Source organism: Trachinotus anak, unplaced genomic scaffold (genome assembly GCF_046630095.1).
Source record: "Trachinotus anak isolate AG129_WGS33_773 ecotype Australia unplaced genomic scaffold, CSIRO_AGI_Tana_v1 ptg000028l, whole genome shotgun sequence".
NCBI classification, from domain to species: Eukaryota; Metazoa; Chordata; class Actinopteri; order Carangiformes; family Carangidae; genus Trachinotus; species Trachinotus anak.
Window position 1 is genome coordinate 12,155,479 of NW_027273879.1, and position 20,718 is coordinate 12,176,196.

A 20,718-nucleotide genomic window follows, 5' to 3' on the forward strand; every position below is an offset into this window, starting at 1 on the left:
ACATCCCCTCTTCACATCACTGTGACCAGAAACATATTGTCTATAAGGTTGAGTACTTGATTTATAGTTATACACAGGAAACTGCTGCTTGATACACATTGTCACTGACAGGTAAAAATATCAGCCACAACCTCACTTAATAAAGATGAGTTTCACAAGCTCTGGCATTTTCTGAACTAGCAGATGATCATTGCAGTCATTCAGTCTAAAATAAAACACAAATAACCACAAGAGGGGTTTAGTGCTGAAAAGATTCATTAGTTAGTGGACTGACAGAAAATTAATTGGTAACATGCTGATAATGGACTAATCGCTGAAGTCATTTATCAAGAGAAAAATGCCAAACAGTCACTGGTTCCAGCTCCTCAAACGTGAAGATCTGACGCTTTTCTCTGTTTTCTGTCATTGTATATTGAACAGAATTGTGCTTTGGGTAAATAGATTTATCATAAACAAAAATCAAAAGATGAATCAGTGAAGAAAATCATCTTTAGTTTCAGTCCTACTGCTACTGGAGACACTAGATTTTCTAGTCAGTTCAGCAACACACTGTGCAAAAAAAAAAAAAAAAAGTCACCGATAAAGTGGTTCAATTGGATATGAGTTCAAATAAAACACACAACTCTTTAAACTGTGCAAACACTACACTCCTGAGATACATGTGGGATGACATCGGAGGAGAGGCGTAGACAGAGTGAAGCTGTTGTAGCTGCTGAGTAAGAGGGTATGTGCCACTGCTCAGACCCTGAGTGACAGGTATTGACCCGCCCAGCCAAAAGACGTCTCTGTGGGAACGCTATTGATTATTGCCACAGCAATAAAGGTCCCGGAAGCTTGTGAGAATGTCACGACTCTCTGCTGCCTACCAGCCCCGGTCCCAACACACTAACACAAAGACAGAAACACTTTGGCTCTGACACATCCTAACCTACAGCCACTCAGTCTCTCACGCTAACTTCAGCTTTCGGACTGGGCAAAGAAAAGGTGAAAGAGAGATGGGAGGCATATAGTGACTGCTTGGAGGCCTAGGATGTGCATTTGTGTGTGTGACTGTGTGTGACATGGATGAGTAGCGGGCCCTTGACAGACCCCCCACTATGCTTTAAAGGGACAGTTAAACCAAATTCCAGAAAATGTATCTACATGCTGATAATTTTGGTTTTATTTCTTTATTTATTTTGATTTCTGCTGCCACTATAGTACAATGGTAGTGAGTGGAATTTCATTGGTAATGCATCCAGCAAGAAAAATTACATTGAAAATGTTTGTCAGCCACCTGTCTTTCCAGAATTAGCTACTGTCACTCAGGATGATCCGCAGAGCATACTGTCAGTCTATTTTTCAGTATACAAATTCCAGTGAAACCTCATCACCCTGAAGTCTGTGGATTATCCAGAGTAATGGCGACAATGATAGGAGCACTCCAAAGTCAGGGCTTTATATCTCAAAACTTACACAAATCAAACAAAAATTATCTGCTTTGATACATTTTACTAGGAGTACATGAGGTAATATTTTTTTTTCAGTTTAGGTGAAATGATTATTTAACTAAGTCAAGTGAAGCCACACGGCCCATACACGATCATCATATAACTGCACTCTATCCACTCTCTCTCAGTCTGTCCCTTGCAATCTGGTCAAAACAATACAGATTTTCTTTTTGTCTTTTCTCTCTCCCCGTATCCTTTCTCTCTCTTTCCTTCTACCCTCTGTCTCTCATTCACACACCCCCACACACAAACGCCATCTCCACCCTTGACCTCGCAGTGAAAAGTTAGTGCGCCCGAGGTTGAACTCTCCCAGATCTGCCTCAGCCACGAACGCTGGGAAAGTGCCCCTGACATACACATATATGTGTGTGTCCGAGTGCGTGTTTGTGTGAGACTGTGGAAACACTTGGGGTGTCATGAATAGGAGAGATTTGACCCTCAACCCCCTGACCTGTCCACACAAACAATGCCTTTAACCCAAGGCTGCTATTGTTAGCAATGACTGCTGTGGTTTATTCACAGAGCCTGCCAAAATTCATTATATACCACTTTGCTTATTATTTTCCACCCACATCTATGCCTCTCCTCATTTCTTCTTTCTTCACCATTCTCCTCCTCCTGTTCCCATCCCTCCTCCTTTTGCTCTTTTCACAGCATCTGTCCTGCAACCCTCAACTTCTGATCTTGAATTTTCACTTGAGTTCCGAGCAGATTGAGCATTAGCACTAACGTCCATCCATCATTTTTCACTTAAAACTAGAATTTAAATGTTTCTTCTGTTCTGTGTAGTATTTCCCTGAAATTTAACAGCGCGCATGTACATATGTGTGTGTGGACAGTATGAGTGTGTATTTCTGGATGTGACTGAAGCTGATAGATTTGACGTTGTTTCTATGATTTAGATTGTGATGATATTGTGTCTGTCTAATTTAGATCATTGGTTTGGGTTATGTTAACACACACACACACACACACACACACACACACATACACAAACACATTATTTACACGACAATGTTCTCTACAAACTGGTCAAAGAAGATTTCAACCCTGCTGGATATAACCAACAATGGAGTGATATCTTGAGTTTCTTTATTTCTGTTCAAAACAATCCTGACAACAGCTGCTAAAGGAGTTTCACAAATTGGGCCCCAGGGACCTAAAGGAGGTTCAAGGTGGCAAAAATCTTAAGTGCACACCTGTTTTGATCCAGGACATTGAGAAACACAATGGGGAGTGGGGGTGCACTTATCTCCCAGTTATGACCTCATCAGGGGAGATAAACCCTCAGACTGACAAATACCTTTATCTATTTATTCAAGTGGAAGCTCTCTCTACAGTCTCAATTCCATCAGTTTCTGACTGTTGGTGTTGTTTCAAGCAAGTGAAACCAGAACACATCCCTGTTTTATCCCTCCGCCTTATCTGTACACAACTTTGACACTCACCCCACCTCTAAAATCCAACCACAGTGCTCCCAACTGCTCCCGTATCCTTTACTCAGCAGTGAACACAGTTGCACCCACTACATCCAAAGAGCATCTCTGACCCTTTTGCACACTGAGGGGCTAATCTCTGTTTTCCTAGCTCCTTCCTAACAATGGACTCTGCGACAGCAACAAAACCCATAACTCCCACTTCTTAACAGACCAGTCAAGGCTATAAGGCTATAATAAAAACCAGCAGAAAGCAAATGGAAAACAAGAAATTACAAGTTGCATTGCATTTTTTTGACAGATCTCATGGCTGAATACCAGAAACTCAATGTGGTTTTTAAGACCTCCACTCAGTGATGAGTCCCCCTCCTCAGCTCTGTTCCCTCATTTCCTCATTTCAATGTAAAGAATTCCAAAAATGTTTCATTAACAGGGTCATGAATATTAGGCTGAACATCAGTCTTACTGATGATTCTGAATTCCTTGTCTCCCTGATCAGGTCTTCTGCGTTTACCGTTCATCACTTCCTAGAGGAGACCTCCTGACCCTGTGGCGTCCGCACCATCAACTTTACATCACATTAGTGTAAATAACTTGGACCAGTGATGGAAGATAAATTCAGATACTTTACTTAAACAGAAGTAGCTGTAACACAATGTAAAAAGTGCTATTACAAATAAGAGTCCTGTTAAAATTGACTTCAGTGAAAGCATATGAAGATTATAAGCAAAATGTATTTAAGTATCAAAAACAATTTTGCTTAATGGCTTCTTGGACACTCAGCCAAATGGATTTTTTTTAAAAGCTGGAAACTCCAAAAGTTCCCTATTCATGGCCCTTGATTGATCCATAAAGCCTTAATAAATGAATTCATAAATACAAATAAGGCCATAAGTTATATCTCATAAACCCTTTATAAGGTGTGTCTTAATAGAAAATATGACCCAGCATTTTAGTGTTTTTGTTGGCAGACTTGAACACTTCATATACTGTAGGGCAATTCACTCTATAGCAAACCACTGTATTTCATGATCTTGAATCTCAAACTGCAAAGTAACTATAGCTGTCCAATAATATAGTTGATTCCACAATACATTTTCACTACTTGTGAAAGATTTCTCTTCCCATTATCATCTTTTCTGAACAATATCAATGTTTTCTGAGAAATTTCAGCCTCGCCAGTGTGTGTGTGTGTGTACTTCTGAGGTTGAGCTCCTCCTTGCCCACATAACAGCAATTACAGAAGCCATATGCTTATATGGGCCTTCTCTTGGATCAAACCCTCCCTCTGCTGGTTAATCTCTGAAACTGCTGCCAGGATAAACACCAGAAACTGCCATGTAGGCCTGCTGATGTAGGCTACACTGCAGCCTTCATGTTGCTACATAACATGTTACACTACATGAATGTTACTTATAAATTATATTTCATGACATCAAACGCACATGCTTAATGCGCATACAGATGTAAACACCTGCACTGCACTCAAAATATGTATCATCTATATGTTGATTAACAATATTACAGAGAGAGTAAAGACCAAACTAAGTGTGTTAACACTTTTTCCCCATTTTTTTCGGGGGGGGGGGTGAATTCCTTGAATTCCTCCTGCGTCTGTTGACTGGATGATTGCATGTTATCTGCTAAACGTCATAGTTTCCCCACTTTCCAAAAGGATATGTCACCGTTGTCTCCTGAGATTTATGAGGAACTGGGCTACAATCGGGCCAAATCACGCCTTCATCCTTGGATAACGTTGTTATAGTCACACTTTTCTGGAGCCATAGACCTACAGCGGAAACTGTGATTGATCCCTGGATTTGGATTTGTTCTCGGAAAAAGCGAGCCAGCTTGTACAATAAGTTAAAGTGGGGGTTGAGAATTTGGGAAAGCCCTTTTTCTCCTTGGAGTGCTGACGCGTACAGCTGCTACGTGCTGCGCTGCTCAAGACCCGTGGATCGTTTGGCAGGACCCGCTCAGCCTCCACCATGCTACTTCACTTTCTAGTTTTAGCGGCCTCGGTTTTCCAGGCAGGGAGTTACTTTTCGGAGGAAAAGTATCCGGAGGAGTCGAAAATGCAGCCTCCCACCGTGGTTATCGCCATCATAGCCAGAAACGCAGCCCATTCCCTGCCGTACTACCTCGGAGCTCTGGAGAGACTCAACTACCCCAAAGATCGCATCTCTGTGTGGTGGGTTTCCTGCATGGACACTGGACTGCATGCTCTGGCGGGCTGTTTGTACACGGCTCTCCTTTTTTATCCGACTATAGCAGCCGTTCAAAAGGTCAATGGCATTTAAATGAGCTTTGTGAAAGCAACAGCGACCCCCCCCCCCTTCCCTCTTCCCTCTTCCCTGTGTGCCCCTCACAGATCAGTCCCGGCTGCCTGCGACTCCGCCACAGTCATTTCCTCCCGTGGATTGCACGGATTTAGAGTTAGTCCTATCTGATATGCTTTCTGAACAATGATTTGAATGAAATATGTGTAAGAACAAACAGAACTGTCTTCCAGTGGTTTTATCAGTATCTGCTTCTAGGCCACTTGAAGTCACTCTCATTTAAAATGTATTTTGCTTTTAAGTTTAAGGTTTGATTTGATGAAACCGGATCTATGAAGAACCCTGTTCCTAACAGTGACAAAACAGAGCTTTGATGTTATCTAGCATGATCAATGGTGAATTCAAAGTGTGATGTTTTGTATAAAGGTGATAATGGTACTTTTATCCACTTGTGGTGGGGATGTGGAAAATGATCCTCTTTGACAACACGAAGGTTCACATCACATTATCAATGTCGTGATAAAGTGAATTTGCTGAAAACTAATTGATGGACTATTTGTCAATGGATGAGAAAGTGCTTTCAGTTAATCAAGCAAATGAATTACCTGGAAGGTTCAAATATTTTATCACATTGATGCAAAAATCATGGTCAACGGTCTAAATCAAACACAGATGCTAAAGCAACATATGTGATGTTTAAAAAAATGTCAAATTTTCATAATTGTTTCATGTCACTGTGTCATCATATTGTCCACCTCTGCTTTTCCCCAAGTAAAATATTTCTGGAGCAAATATTGAGGCTCTGGAGTAGCAGTGAGATTACTGCTGTTGGTAGCTTTTCAAATATGTGTGAAATCCTGATCAAGACTCTGAAAATACTCCACTAACTAGTGCCTCTTCCACTTTAGTGCGGTTTAAAGTGGCCACCATATTCTCTTTTTAAAAAGCTTTCTCATAAATTGTCATATGAGGAGAACAAACATTTGTACGTCTTAAAGATTTGTCGGAGTATTAAAACATTGAAACAAATATGCATTTACTTTTCCATCTGCTTTCTCTCTCCTCAGGGCTGCCACGGATCACAACTCGGATAACTCCACAGCCATACTGAAAGAGTGGCTTACTGTCATGCAGAGGTTTTACCATTACGTTGAGTGGAGACCAATGGAGCAGCCAACGTAAGCCCAAATACAGTGTATTAATGTATCGAATCGCTGTGGTCTGGTTTCATACTGATCCTGTCCTGATCCTGCAGGTCATGTGTAGAACAAGCAAATCTTACCCAGGACATTTCAGTGGGTGCATTAATATGAAGGAAAAGAAAGGAGTAAGCCCACTCCCTCTCTTTTGTTTTACAAGATCACAATCAAAGCTTCCCTGAAGTGTCATACTGGTGGTAATGAACTATATCAAGCCCCTTGCTAACGGTCCAGCTTAAAGCTGTACTTCAAGCTTTCATCTTGCTCTATCTGTCTTTTGTTTAATGCACAATGAACATTTATTGATACACCTTTAGAGCCTCCCGGTGGATTCACTGTATTTTGTCTTTGGATAATCAAGAATGATGTGGCACGCCTCTGCTTGCCCATACACGTTTCTCTGTATGGACATCTGTCTGAGCAGAGGAGGCCATTAGTGGAGATTATTTGTACATGCAAGTCAGATAGTATGAACACTACGAACCTGCTCACAGTCACTAAACTTTTTACGCTGTCAGTCTATCTCTATTTTGAGCTGGATATATACACATATACTGTGTTTATCATACATAATTTATTAGGCAATACACCCAAATAGATTTACCCACATTAAAATATTTTTGTGTGTTTTGGTATTTTTTTTTTAGTTCTGAAAGTTTTCAAATCCAGATTTTTTTTTTTAGTTGTAATAAACATTTCACAATATCATTCATTTAGGAAAGGTATTTTGCTACAAAATGTGAGATATGAGGAAAAGGATACAAAAACAGTACATGTGGTCTCTGTTGTTTTTTGTTGGTCTTAGGTCCTATGCAGGAGAGCTGGGTCCTAAACACTGGCCCAACAGCAGATATGAATATGTGATGAAGCTGAAGCAGGCAGCACTGAACTTTGCCAGGAAACGCTGGGCCGACTACATTCTGGTACATTACAAAATAATCTTACCTGTGACAGTAGTGTAAGATTCACATCAATACCTGCCTTGATTGATCTGATGAAATTTGCTCCCTGTTCGCTGCTGTTCTTTCATCCATTGTTGCATTGAGACAAGACACTATAATCGCTCTTCTGTTTTCCCCCTCTTCTCTTTGTGTCCGGTCTGTCTGTCCGTGTCTCTGTTTCAGTATGCAGACACGGACAATATCCTCACCAACCCAGACACCCTCAACCTGATGATAGCAGAGAACAAGTCAGTCATCGCTCCTATGTTAGACTCTCAGGGAGCGTACTCCAACTACTGGTGCGGTATCACTCCGCAGGTGAGCAACGCTTCAGAGAGTGAACTTAATAGTGATGAGTCACCTGTTGGAAGATAACACTTGTGAAAAACTGTGTTAAGGGAAAGTCAGTCAGAAAAATGTCATTGAAAGTAATCACACCTTTTTCTTTAATATTGTGTGTGTGTACTTGTTTAGGGATATTATCGCAGAACAGCGGAGTATTTCCCCACCCGTCACCGTCACAGACTGGGCTGCTTCCCTGTGCCCATGGTCCACTCCACCATGCTGCTGGATTTAAGGAAGGAAGGTATGAAGAAACTGGCTTTCTACCCTCCTCACGAGGACTACTCGTGGCCCTACGATGACATCATCGTGTTCGCCTTCTCCTGTCGGGCAGCAGGTTTGTTAAGTGCTTGTTTGTTTTTGTGACCACATGCACTTAAAGACAGGTTAACTCAAGCAAAGTCATGTATACACAAACACACTTTTTCACTGTTGATTAATGTGCGCTGGTGGGAAAACAAGGATGTCGCACAATCAATGTCTCGTTCATTCATTCATCAATTCATTGATCGATTAATTTGTGTTGCTGCCCAGAGATACAAATGTACCTGTGTAACAAGAAGCGCTACGGCTACCTGAATGTCCCGGCCAAACCTCAACACACCTTGGAAGATGATCGCCTCAACTTTGTTCATGTCCACCTCGAGTCCATGAGTAAGACAGAGACTGTGTTCACTATTTGTTAAAAAAACAAAAAAAACAAACTAATACACAGACCAAAAAAATATGGTAAATAGTTGTTAATCTTTGTCTTATCAGCTGCTTTTCATGTTTATTTTGTGTAAATTCATGTTCTTTTCTTCTACCTCTAATGTCTGTTTGTCAAAAAGTTGATGGTCCTCCCATGTATGCCTCTCGCTTCGTCCACATGTTCCCCAAACAGAGAGACCTCATGGGCTTTGACGAGGTAAAAAGATTTTTGTCTCAGCATTAGAGGAAGAAAGCGTTTCTCGATTCATGAATGTTATTAATCAGAACCTTGCTGTAAAACCCCTTGTCATCGACCTTTAATTAAATTTTTTATCATTTTTAAAATTAAACAGTGGGCTATTTAATGAGAGCATAAAGAAATTCATCTGTTTTTTTTTTTAGCATCATCCAGAGTAAGTGTGAAGTGTGTAATTATTGAAAAGTTGTCCTGGATCAATGGAGTTTAAAAAAGTACAGAATAAAGTGCAGATGTCAAAGTTGGAAGTTAACAATATGCATGAAAGCTATGACCTGCAGTTAACAGAGTTAAATATATATTAATATTTGTCCTCCTCGTCTCAGATATACCTGATAAATCTGAGACGCCGTCCTGACCGTAGAGACCGGATGTTGTTCTCTCTGAATGAGCTGGAGATTGACGTCAAGGTGGTGGATGCTGTGGATGGAAAGTAAGTGCAGCACTCAACACAGTGAGAACACTGAAGTGTGTTTTTAATGTTTCCATGTGAAAAAAAGGAAAAATCAATACTGAAATAGCAGATACTGAGAGAAAATGTAGGTTGGAGAAACTCTCTACAGGGACCTACTGATATATCGGCTCATGATTCTTGCTTTTACTGTAGGTTCATGGTTCATTTATAATCCCATTTTGAGCAAATCTGAATGAAGACAGTTATGACTGAAAAAATCTATTTTTATGGCTGAGTATATTGCACATATGGGAAACAGTGTGCAGACAACAGAGGACAGTGTGCATATTATGGAAATATAATACCTGTTTGTGTGTGTGCGTGTGTGTGTGTGTGTGTGTGTGCAGTGCACTGAACAGCAGTGACATCAAGATCCTGGGTGTTGACCTGCTACCTGGCTACTATGACCCGTTCTCTGGACGCACACTGACTAAAGGAGAAGTGGGCTGCTTCCTCAGCCACTTCTACATCTGGAAGGAGGTGAGGGGACAAATTATACATGAAGCTCTTTATTGCCATGACTGACAGCGGTTAATAGAGAAGGTGTAGGGTTGCGGTTTGGTAGGATTACTTTGTATTTGAAGCAAGAATCAAATCTGTTTGTCAAACTCGTCCAAAAGCCTTATGAATGTGTTGGAAGATAGTTTTTTATTGCATTCACTGCAATTCATGACAATTCTAAGCTTAAATAAGTTACAGATGAACAAAATGAAATGTTACAGACAGAAATTCAAAAAAACCAAAACTCAAATCTTGCCAGATAAATATTATATTTGCTATTTTATTTTAATGTATTTGATAAATAAACTGCAACATGAAAAGATTCAGGTTGAAGTTTTACCAGCTTGGAAATTAATCCAAAAATGAAACCTGATGGGGAAACAAACATTTTCCCTCTTCCCCTCAGATGGTGGATGAGCAGATGGATAAAGCACTTGTCTTTGAAGACGACGTTCGTTTCCAATCCAACTTCAAACGACGAGTCCTCAGGCTGATGGAGGAGATGGAGCAGGTGGAGCTGGATTGGGACATCGTGTAAGACTACACTTTATTCCCATGGTTCCTGTTTTAACTGGGGTGAAGTTGAGGCTAAGGATTAGACAGGGATGGTTATGGTTAAGTCAATACAGCATCCTCAAAAAAGTCCGTTGTGTGTATATGTGTTGAGAAAAGGGGTCAGTAAAGAAAATCCACCTTCAGGAATGCAACACGCATCTCTCATGGCTTATTTAAACAGAGTTGAACAGTATCAGGGTGTAAATATTCCCTTGTGTGTGTCTGCATACCAACGCAGGTCTGTATTTGTGTGTCAGTTTCCCTGTGATCAAGGTTGTAAAGCACATGGAAACAAAATTCAGAAACATGGTGAAAGTATTCTGAAAGTATTTCTCAGCGGGGAGATGGGATGTGAACAAGCGTCTCTTTTGTTTTGTATTCTGGTTTCCATAACTCCCTCTGTAGATGGTTTAGACACATATGCAGAACAAATGCTGCAAAACAGAATAGAAACACTTTCCAGAACATTTCGCAGTAAACAACAGCAACAGATTTCAGTACGTGGTTGTTCAGGACTTTTGCTCTTATACTTCTCTTTACCCATTTTTTCTTTTTCATTATGGTTTCGTGGTGCCACAGATACTTCGGCAGGAAGCAGGTGAATCCTGGGAAGGAGGAGGCGGTGGAGAATGTTCGTAACTTGGTGAGGGCGGACTACTCGTACTGGACTCTGTCTTACGCCATCTCCCTGCAGGGAGCCCAGAAACTGCTCAACGCTGAGCCGCTTTCCAAGATGCTGCCCGTCGATGAGTTCCTCCCCATCATGTATGACAAACATCCCAAGTATGTACGACAACAGCACCGAAGCCACCGGCAGACATGTGCTCCTTTCTTGTTCTCATGCATACTCACCACACACCTTCTTTGTTTTAATCTTAATGAATAGTTCTGTGAAACTATATAATGGTTTCTTATCAGTCATATTCACACGCAGTGACTTCTATGGTTTTCAGCATTCTTTCGGCCAGGAACACAAAGTTAAAACAGACCTCATAAACACAGCCAACGGTCTGCTTTAAAGCTGCCTAAACTTGTGTGCACTATATGTTTAGTGAAGTCTGTGGTTTTACTTCAGAGTTTCTTTGAAAGACATTCAGTGTGGACCATAATCTCTCCTCCTGTCAGTTTAATATGTAGTGCTTTTCGAGCTAAATGAAAGCATTCGACATAAATCTAAAATCTTTAAGAGAATTTTTCTTTTGATGATACACAGATTTCATGGCAGCGTCTCTCTCTGGGATTGATTGTGTTGATTTGGAGCTGTGTGGATTTTTTTCTTTTTATGGACACAGCGTGGTTGTCAGACAGACTTGAGCAGCCAAAGTGGACTCAGAATGTGTTTGTTGTGAACAAAAAAGCAGAACATTTCTTTTAATATTGTTGCGCCACCATCAGGTTTACATTTTTGTTATTTAGTTAAACATCTCCATTGGATCCAGCTCTATAACTACAACATTTCACAACTGCGCTTTGAGTTTAGTGGTAATTAGCAAACGTTAGCATGCTAATGCGCTAAATTAAGACAGTGAACATTACAAACATTGTATGTGCTAAGCATTAGCATGCTAGCATTGTCTTCATAAGCACCTTGCCATGTTACTGTTTAGCTTAAAGCACCACTTCTTCTAAATACAACGCAGAGCTGTTAGCATGAATACACACAAAAACCCAAAAGATGTCACCATCAGCATTTAGTTCCTTCCAGCAGTCCAAAGATTTCCAAAATGATTCGTCTTTGTTTGCCTCCACTAGTCCTCTATCTTTACCCTATCTCATGACCCTCTTAACCCAAATGGTTGTATCTGTAAGTTGTGTTTATTGTTTGTTTGTGGTTTATTATAAAGACATTGTGGTTTGTAGTTTTGACATCTTTAAAGTATTTCTTCTCCAACTTTTTTTTTTTTCTAATGGCTGCATGTTAATGCCCAGTCCTACCCATAATATCCCTGATCATACGACTTCTTTCATCATCCCACAGTGATGATCTAGCAGAGTAAATGAGACACACATGAGGTGCTGACTGTAAGAGATGAAATGGACCTTGGGCTGAAGGGCCTGCAGACCAGAAGGCTTGGCAGTGTCTGTGTGCTTCATCATGTGTGGAAAACTGGCTTTAAGCCAACCTACTTTCTCTATCCTCCCTCTCTCTTTCTCTCTTTCACCTCTGTGATTCTAATTTGATATGCTTGACTGGTCCGCTAGGAATGCACAACGACCGCACACCACACATTGGTCCTGCTGTTGCCCTTCATGCTAAGAGTAACTTAAACTCAGTCTCTGTGAAATAGACGTATTTCAAATACAGCCCAAAACAACACAGATATTAATGATTATTGCTGAATTGTAGGAAAAATTGTTAAAAGTGTGCTAATATTTAATTTCTGATGTGGTTTCCTATAATGTTATAAGGAGTTTTGTTCTTTTATTGTGAAACACTAGATGTTTTAAACCTCAAATGAATCAAACCAAACCCATGTGATCTCTTATTGCTGTTTTCTCTCTGCAGTGAGGACTACAAGTCCCATTTCCCCAACAGAAACTTACAAGCCTTCAGTACACACCCCCTCCTGGTCCAGCCATGTCACTATGCCGGTGAACCTCAGTGGGTGAGCGACACGGAAACGTCCACTCTGTGGGACGATGACTCGGTACGCACCGATTGGAGGGGCTCCCACAAGACCCTGAAAGGGTCACCACCACCTGAGATGCTGTCAACTGCCTACAGGGATGAACTTTAGTGCGGAGCTGATGTGGCTGTGGAGAACCTGCAGGTCAAAAGGCCACGAGGTCAGAGGGACAGATGCTGAAACAAGGAACTGCTCTCAGACTTTGTTTCAGTCTATTCTGTGTCACATTGAACCTGGACTTTGGTTTTTTCAAAGCATGTTAGCAAATGTATGGCACAAGATGATTTTTTGGGACAGTGTCTGTTGGGACTCTTTGTAGACATGCAAAAAAAAAAAGAAAAAGGAAAGGGTGTTTGAATACCTGTATGCGTCTTAGCAATTCAGATGCCTGAACTTGCACTACAGTTTTCTCAAGAACAATCCACCCTTTTAGATTTTTTTTTTTTTTAAACTTTATTCAGACATCTTTAATATTCTGAGAGTTTCCATAGTTTGTATGGCTGATGTCAAGAACATTTTGTTTGAATGTATGCTTGTAATGGTGAGTGTGCTTCTGATGAGTGGGTGTTTGTAGTGCTAATTACAGATCTCTGCTCTCTGCTAACCGCAGACTGAGGCTCCAGTAGCTGCACTGTTCACAACTCCTGGCAAGTCTGGACACAAGTCTGATACTATTATTGCTATTATTTCTTTTGTTCATGTTGGTGTAACTGTCTGTCTTCATATTTCTCTATTTGTGCATATCTTCCATTGGAACTGATCGGCCCTGATAAATATTCCCCTTGGCTTCATTAACAGTTTTAAAGTTGATGTACCTCATGGTCTCTAGGGACAGTATAAGACTGTTTCATTGGTACCAGATTCTATGCAGAAAGTATTTTGTTAGTGAAACTAACACATTGAATGTTTGCATTTGAACAACCTAAGCTTCTTTAAAATGTTATCAATGCATATCAAGTCATTACTAGAACTGAAATAATATTACTTATAGGACTACTTCCCACTTTCTGTTCATTTCCTAGTAAAGTAAAACCATACATAATAATTGTAACTTTACCTACCAAAGAGAAAAGAGCGTACTGACAATATATGTGGCATTACTCTAAAGAAAAACAGTGATTAACTTTGTCAAGGATCAATATTCTCTCAGTTTGACCTCTTATAGTTCGACACTAACTTGAAACTAAATGCTTGTATGTGATTTCAGTCTGAATTGTCAGTACATATTCTGGGCATGTACTGTTACCTCTGCTTTAGACATGCTCTGGTAAAATAAGCAAACTAATTTTGTGAATTCAAAGATATTTGGATAAAACCAGTGCTCAATGTCAAGGTGTGAACTCCAGTTTCCAGCTGTGTGAAAGTAGCACCGGTGCTACTACTTCCTAGTAGAGAGTCACATTACCTTCCTGTGCTACATCTCGTGTTAAAAAGTAGGAAATTACTCCACATGTATCGTAGCTGAAGTCTTAATAAGCCATATTAAAACACAGACTGTAATAACCTTTTGTAGCATCACTGGGATCCTTTTCAATCTAGGAATGTGTTGACAGGGTTGTAATGCAAGTAACTGGTGTAATTCACTCGCGTCCTGTGTGGATTTAAATTACAATGATCAAGTTACACTAAACTTCATATGTTTTTGCATTAATTTCCCGTCATTATGTGTGTTGCTTTTCTGGCATATGTTTTAATTTATTGGTTGAGTTTCTCTCGATGTGGTTGACAGATGAGTCACACAGCATGATGGACAACAGGCAAAGTGCAATGGCTTTTCCAGCAGAAGCCTCTTTTCGCTGTCTTTGAGCAATAAATCCGTACTCAATGTTATAAAACAGGATGTTAGGAGAACTGTGTAGCAAACTTTGCAGATGTTAATAAAGATTTGTTTTTACACATTTTTTCCATTGTATGAATGTGGTTATGGCTCATGTTAATTAACAAGCGAAACCTTTGGTGGTGAGAGAAGTTTAGGGTAATTTGATGGGAGAAGTACTACCATATGTTGTACTGACCAACATTCACCACAAGAGGGTATTACTTCCCTGGATTTGGTGAAAGTCTTTGGAAACAGTTGAAGATTTCCATACTTGTAATTGAAAATTTTATTCTTTTTATTTTTATTTTGCTGACTAAATCTTCACTTTAATATAACAGCAAACATCTGTTACAAACATCTGGCAGTCAGTCATTTTAAAAGTAAGTGGGCTTAAAACCATAGCATCCCTTGTCAAGTTTGTGTAAGTCTGTGCAGGGACATTTTAATGGCAGGCGCTAATTTTTATTTCTATATGCTATACTTCTGGAAAAGAAATAGTGTGTCACTCATTTCAAAAACTGTCACAAATCCATTGATTTATACAGTAAGTGCATGTTGACTCGGGTTGTTCTCAACCTACCACACACACACGATACACACACATGGCTGTGTGGAAGTGCTCACATTTAGCTCCAGGCACACCACAGATGCCTGCACATGAAGTGGTCTTTCCAGTTTACGTGACCTTCTTCTCTCTGAAACAATATGCAACCCATGTACATGTATATATTGGTTTGATGTAGCACACACCTACACGTGTGCACACATGAAGGTGTGTGTCATGCTGCACCTAAGAAACTGTTATTTAACTACATGAAAAGCAGACAACAAAGTTCAAAGGTTGCAGTAGGCTATTTTCCCAGTTTCAGACTTACAGCAGAACACACATACACACACACACACACGCACACACACACACACACATATGGCCCAAGACTGAGGGATTGGCTGCAGCTCCTACATTCAGCTCCTGTCCTGCTCAAAGCTGTATGAACTGGCGAGAACCCTCTCTCAAAGGAGGGAACCTAAACTCAGCTCCTTATTGGCTGCTAGTTTGGAGGTGGGGTTTCATGAGGTCAACTTGGCAGGCAAAGAAACCCCATATGGCTCAGAGCGTAAGGTTTCATAACGTTAAGTCACATAGGCAGTGTTGTTTCCGGGTTTAAAATGTTTTCTTTTCCAGTCTCTTCTCACTGTTTATTCCCCACTGTAAGATCACTGTAACTATGTATCCACACATACAAACTCTACATGCATGATTTTCTATGTTAAACTGATGTTCTACTTCCGCCTGGTTTGGTTTCTGGACCTTGAGGACTTCAGCAGTTCCTGCAGCTGCCACCCTGACATCCCCCAACACACACACACACACACACACACACAGACAAACACAGACAAACACGCACACACAGGCAGATGGAAGAAAATATTGACAGAATGAAGAGGGCGGATACATAAGAAAAACAGTCCACGCTTTCACAAAATGTCAAAAAAACTGTTCTACCCACCACTATCTCATCTCTTTAGAGGTGCTGGTGAAAGTAGTGACAGGTGAGTCTTCATTGCCTAATCATTTGTGTAACTTTTTAAAAATGTTTTCCATTCAAAAAATCAAAATAAGTTCTCAACTAGGCCATGTATACTAATGCATATTCCTTTTTGCTGTCATTGGGTGCTATACAGTTCATAAGACTTGCAGCACTGGGCCATTGGTTTATACTCTTTTTTAACTAGCAGACTGAAATATCCTGCAGTTTTGTTGGGATTTGAAATGCTGTGCTGCTGCAGTGACCACACTTTGACTGACCTGATTTCTGGGTTGGGAACAAATTAATCATTTTCAGCATTTAAACATCTGTATGTTACACTATACTTGGTAGACTTATCACACTGGGTGGGGAGGGGTTGAAGGCAGCTCACACCATCTGACAGCTCCTGAACTGCAGCTCCCGTGACACACTGTAAAGAGCTCTCTCTCTCTCTCTCTCTCTCTCTGACGTACAGAAGTACTCGGCCATTTTCAAGCGACTGCGACTCTCTTCCTCTGCAAACTTTTTTTTCTTCACCTTTTCACATTTTTGCATCGAGCGTGACCCGGGACAGCGGAAGTGTAAGTGTGCATGTGAGGGGATCAGAGCGCTCTCACGCAACATAGTTGCTGCGTGGGTCAACCCGCAGGATCGGCCACGGCGATATGTATTCAATACTTGTTTATGTGAGGGGTCACACGAAGCGTTTTGTGCCACGTTACCGCCTGCACCAGCTGCTCAGGCGGGTTTGGTTACTTTGAAACGTTGCGTTCAAGTGCATGCAGTCTGTTCAGCGCACATGCTCTGTTGTGCGTGGCGGTGTTATCGTTTATGCTCACGTACAGTGAAGTGTCACTGGGTTTTGGGGAACACGCTGTGACAACTTGTCACCACAGTGCCGTTGCATTTGATCGTTTCAGTTTGTTCGCACGTTTTCTCACTGTCAAGGTATTTGCAGGTTGAGTCTTCAGGGGCAACTGATGAATGAGAGCTTGGTGTAGACGAATGAAGCCCACAGTCATTCAGCAAATGTCACCTTAAACTCAGTTCAAATATTGAACAGGTGATATGTGCAGATATTGCACATATCACTTGAGTAATTATTACTGTAATATCAGGGTCGGTCAATACTGGAACTGACGCACCTGATCAAAGCACCCGATCTTGCTCAGTTGTGATCTTTGTGCAAACATCAGCCGCGTGGCAGAGGAAGCATTAAACCCAGCAATGATTTTTACCTGCAGGTGCAGTTCTGTCATTCAGTGACCATGGTAAAGTTGCAGCTTAACTAATCTTTTTTTTTTTTTTTTTTTTTTTTTTTTTTTGAGATAATGTGAAACTGCAAACTTTGATCTCCACAGAGGTATTTTGTTCTTGCTGACTGTCATCTTAGGTGAGTTCAGATTGCAGTGACCAGCAGATCTGTAACTTTGGTGGTAGAAGACTTGGAGGTAATCGAAGCAGCTGATTGCAGGCTGGAACTGGAGTTTAATGACATTATCTCAAACCACCTGTTTTACCTGACTTTTCCTAAACATTTCTATCATATTGTGCATAAAATAATTCACAATCCTGTTTCGTGTAATGGTAGCCAAACCTTGGATTTGATTAAGTTTGACATATGTATTTTCTACAACTACAACAAGCAGATGGTGAATATACTGTAAACATACAGTAAGTGTTATGCTCATTGACTGGCTGAGCATGGCTGCCCGAATCAAATTCAAGTCACTATTGCTTGCCCACAGGGTGACTCTTGAATATGCACCCATCTATTTGAACTCAGTCACACAGGCTTATGCTGCTTGCCATCCCTAACCATGACGCAATCTCAGTCCAGACTGTTATCTTTCCCTGACGATGGAACAAGCTACCAAATGGTATCAGAGCCAGGCGTCCCTCTCTATCTTCAGGAATCTCTTGAAGACTCACGTCATCCTCTCCTAACACCTTAAACACCCTAACATGCCGAACTGGCACTTACTGTGTACTTCAGCTGCACATCTGTACCTGAAGGCCTTGCACTTTGTCTTATTGAACCGGTTTAGCACGTAGCGCTTACTTCAAGGTCTCGTACTGCACTCAAGCTTAGTGTCGTAAGTGCTTTGAATAAAAGCGTCTGTCTAATGAATAAATGCAACTGTCACTGCTATCATGTAGTTTAGAAAAAATGTTTTTGTAAATAACAACGAGTTGCATTTACATGACCTTATTCTGAGACCTTGCCTATTTTGCACAATGCAATCCACATATGCCTCTGCAGTGTCACACTGTCCCTTTGTGTCTTCTGACTGTCCACAGGGGACCATGGCCTTCCTAGGGAGCGCAGCTCGGCGGATGGTGTTGGCAGTGCGGCCTCCTCTGTCTCCTTTGTGCCGGACAAGTGCTCGGTCCTACAGCTCAGAGCCCACCAAGGAAAAAAGTGTTCCCTACGAGAAGACACTCAAACAGGAAGAAGGAGTCTCCTCTGGACCCACTAAACCTTTGCCCAGGTTAGCTCAGTCGATGGATGGTAGGAGTGATAACTGGTGTAGTTTAAGATGAATATCTATTTGAATTTTTCTTACATAAACATGGGATTTTTTGATAATGTTGTGAGTAATGATGTTGACTGAACAGATTGTAGATGTTCTGTGGATTTCAGGTCTAGAAAAGATCTGAAAATGAAGACATTTCAGTTTAATTATCAGTTTAATAAAACAAACAGAAGTTTGGAATAATGGCAGCTGTGGATATAAGCAGTGATACGATTCATCTACTGATTAAAAAAAGTAATTTCAGGCGAAAACATATTTTGGGATATCAGACTATTCCTGTTAGTAACTTAAAGGAGCTTTTACATTTAAGTTGGTTTGATTCAATCAGTTGTTCCACTGATTTAAGTTTGAAGTGGCGTTGTCCTTATCGCACTTTGAAAGTCATGTTCTCAGCTCACCTGTAGTTATCTGCCACCTGCCTCAGATCAGCCGATGTGGTGGTAATCGGAGGGGGCAGTCTGGGCTGTCAGACCATCTACCACCTGGCTAAAATGGGTCTGACCAACGTAGTTCTGCTGGAGAGAGACAGACTGACAGCTGGCACCACCTGGCACACTGCAGGTAACAAACTGTAAGAATATGGATAGGTGTAAAGAGGGTGTATTTACCCTGAGATAATGCATGCTAGAGGTTGATTATCCAAATATTTTCTAACTGTTTTGAAATTAAGTTATTTCATTTTACATAGCATTGTTCGAAGTCCTGTTTAAACTACCCCAGCTCTTGTTCTTTACTTATCAACCTACAGTATGTTCTACCGTGCCTGTACCTCAAGTGTAGATAAGGTCTTTGTAGATAAAGAGCTTGCAGTTGTGTGTTTTTGTGTTCACCTGCATTTGTGATCACATACTGGACATGTTTTCTGTATTGTCTTAAGTGTTTTTGTACATCTGCTGATGCGTCTGTCCATTTGCTAGGCCTCCTGTGGCAGCTCCGTCCCAGTGATGTTGAGGTGGAGCTCTTGGCCCACACCAGGAATGTGATCAGCAAAGACCTGGAGGAGGAGACGGGTCTCCACACAGGCTGGATCCAGAATGGAGGACTCTTCATTGCCTCCAACAAACAGAGACTGGACGAGTACAAACGGCTCATGTCGGTAAGAAAAGAGATGGCTTTGTTTTGGCCATCATGAGAAAAGGTTAACTGCACGGTTGGGTGAGGAGATTAGGAGGTATCATGGGGATTTTGGTATAAGTGGTGTGCTTTGTAGGAGTGTGAGGAAAGAAATTGGTGCTGTTCACTATATGTATAAAGTTTTAATTTGATCATTTCATGGTTTCAAACTGTAAATAATGGGAATAATTTCATTTTCTGTTGCAGTGTTAACTAATGTCAGTGACAATGGGATTAAACTTGGACCAAAGCTGTTTGTTAGCAATGTAATTCTGATGAAATAGTATATAGATCGGACATTTAAAACAAAAACTCTAATCATCAAACACATAATGAATGCTCAGCGTGTGTGGAGATGTTGAACATTTGAATGCTAAGCTACATTCTGATACACAAGCATTGTTGTAGCTGCCTGCTAGTTGTTTTTTCGACATACAGCTGATGGACTGTAGAGAAATGCCCCATAGTCTGTCATAGTAATAAGATGCAGTCATTGGAGCCTTAAATGGTTTCCATAGCAACAGTTGGGTCCACTGCTGTATACTTGAAAAAGATGCAGATAAGACTTAAGGCAGAGAGGATAGTGGTCACAGCAGCAAGGACAGGTGGGATGAAAGGTCATTACACATCCAGGTTTGTCCTTTATTCAAAGGAATTAAGTTCTAGAAGTCTAATTAAGTCTCTTCCCACACTGAACAAAAAACCTGAGGCTCATTCGTGCGATAATAAAAAGCTCTTGTCTCTTTTAGCCTCTCCTCTGTAATGCCAAATGCTCTACAAAAGGAAGCAGGAGCTCCAAAATGAGTTAATTTTACCTGATGCATGTAAACACAGGTTTTACAATAACCTGTTAATTACCAAAATACAATACCTGACTGAAACTTTATAAGTGCATACACCACAAGCTGCCCCTGTGAATAAATAAACGGCTTTTTCAGAATTGCAAGTTA

General features: G+C 40.8%; 2 protein-coding genes across 4 annotated transcripts in view; both read left to right on the forward strand.

Annotated features, from left to right (window-relative positions):
• Positions 1-4,580: 4,580 nt before the first annotated feature.
• cercam (cerebral endothelial cell adhesion molecule) lies at positions 4,581-14,671 on the forward strand. The gene is made up of 12 exons (XM_071466582.1): positions 4,581-5,117; positions 6,273-6,383; positions 7,210-7,327; positions 7,529-7,663; positions 7,820-8,024; positions 8,222-8,341; positions 8,518-8,594; positions 8,960-9,066; positions 9,435-9,567; positions 9,995-10,122; positions 10,723-10,926; positions 12,650-14,671. Exons 1-12 carry the CDS (start codon positions 4,915-4,917, stop codon positions 12,879-12,881), a joined length of 1,773 nt encoding a protein of 590 aa, XP_071322683.1. The 5' UTR covers positions 4,581-4,914; the 3' UTR covers positions 12,882-14,671.
• A 1,356-nt stretch (positions 14,672-16,027) lies between these two features.
• Positions 16,028-20,718, forward strand: part of sardh (sarcosine dehydrogenase) — a 42,468-nt gene continuing 37,777 nt past the window's right edge. Inside the window, exons 1-4 of one of the 3 annotated variants that reach the window (XM_071466285.1) lie at positions 16,028-16,140; positions 18,420-18,610; positions 19,080-19,216; positions 19,573-19,751. In XM_071466285.1, coding sequence (XP_071322386.1) covers positions 18,426-18,610; positions 19,080-19,216; positions 19,573-19,751 — 501 coding nt within the window. In that variant the 5' untranslated portion in view covers positions 16,028-16,140; positions 18,420-18,425. Of the gene's footprint in view, positions 16,141-16,565; positions 16,700-16,749; positions 17,512-18,419; positions 18,611-19,079; positions 19,217-19,572; positions 19,752-20,718 lie in introns of those variants that run through there. The other 2 variants (XM_071466283.1, XM_071466284.1) reach the window with 2 other exon arrangements.

Excerpts from the sequence above, each read along its gene's own strand:
- cercam (XM_071466582.1), top strand. The coding sequence starts at position 4,915 with ATGCTACTTCACTTTCTAGTTTTAGCGGCCTCGGTTTTCCAGGCAGGG. Across the intron at positions 8,342-8,517 it reads TGTCCACCTCGAGTCCATGA|TTGATGGTCCTCCCATGTAT; the intron begins GTAAGACAGAGA and ends TTTGTCAAAAAG. Across the intron at positions 9,067-9,434 it reads GTGGATGCTGTGGATGGAAA|TGCACTGAACAGCAGTGACA; the intron begins GTAAGTGCAGCA and ends GTGTGTGTGCAG.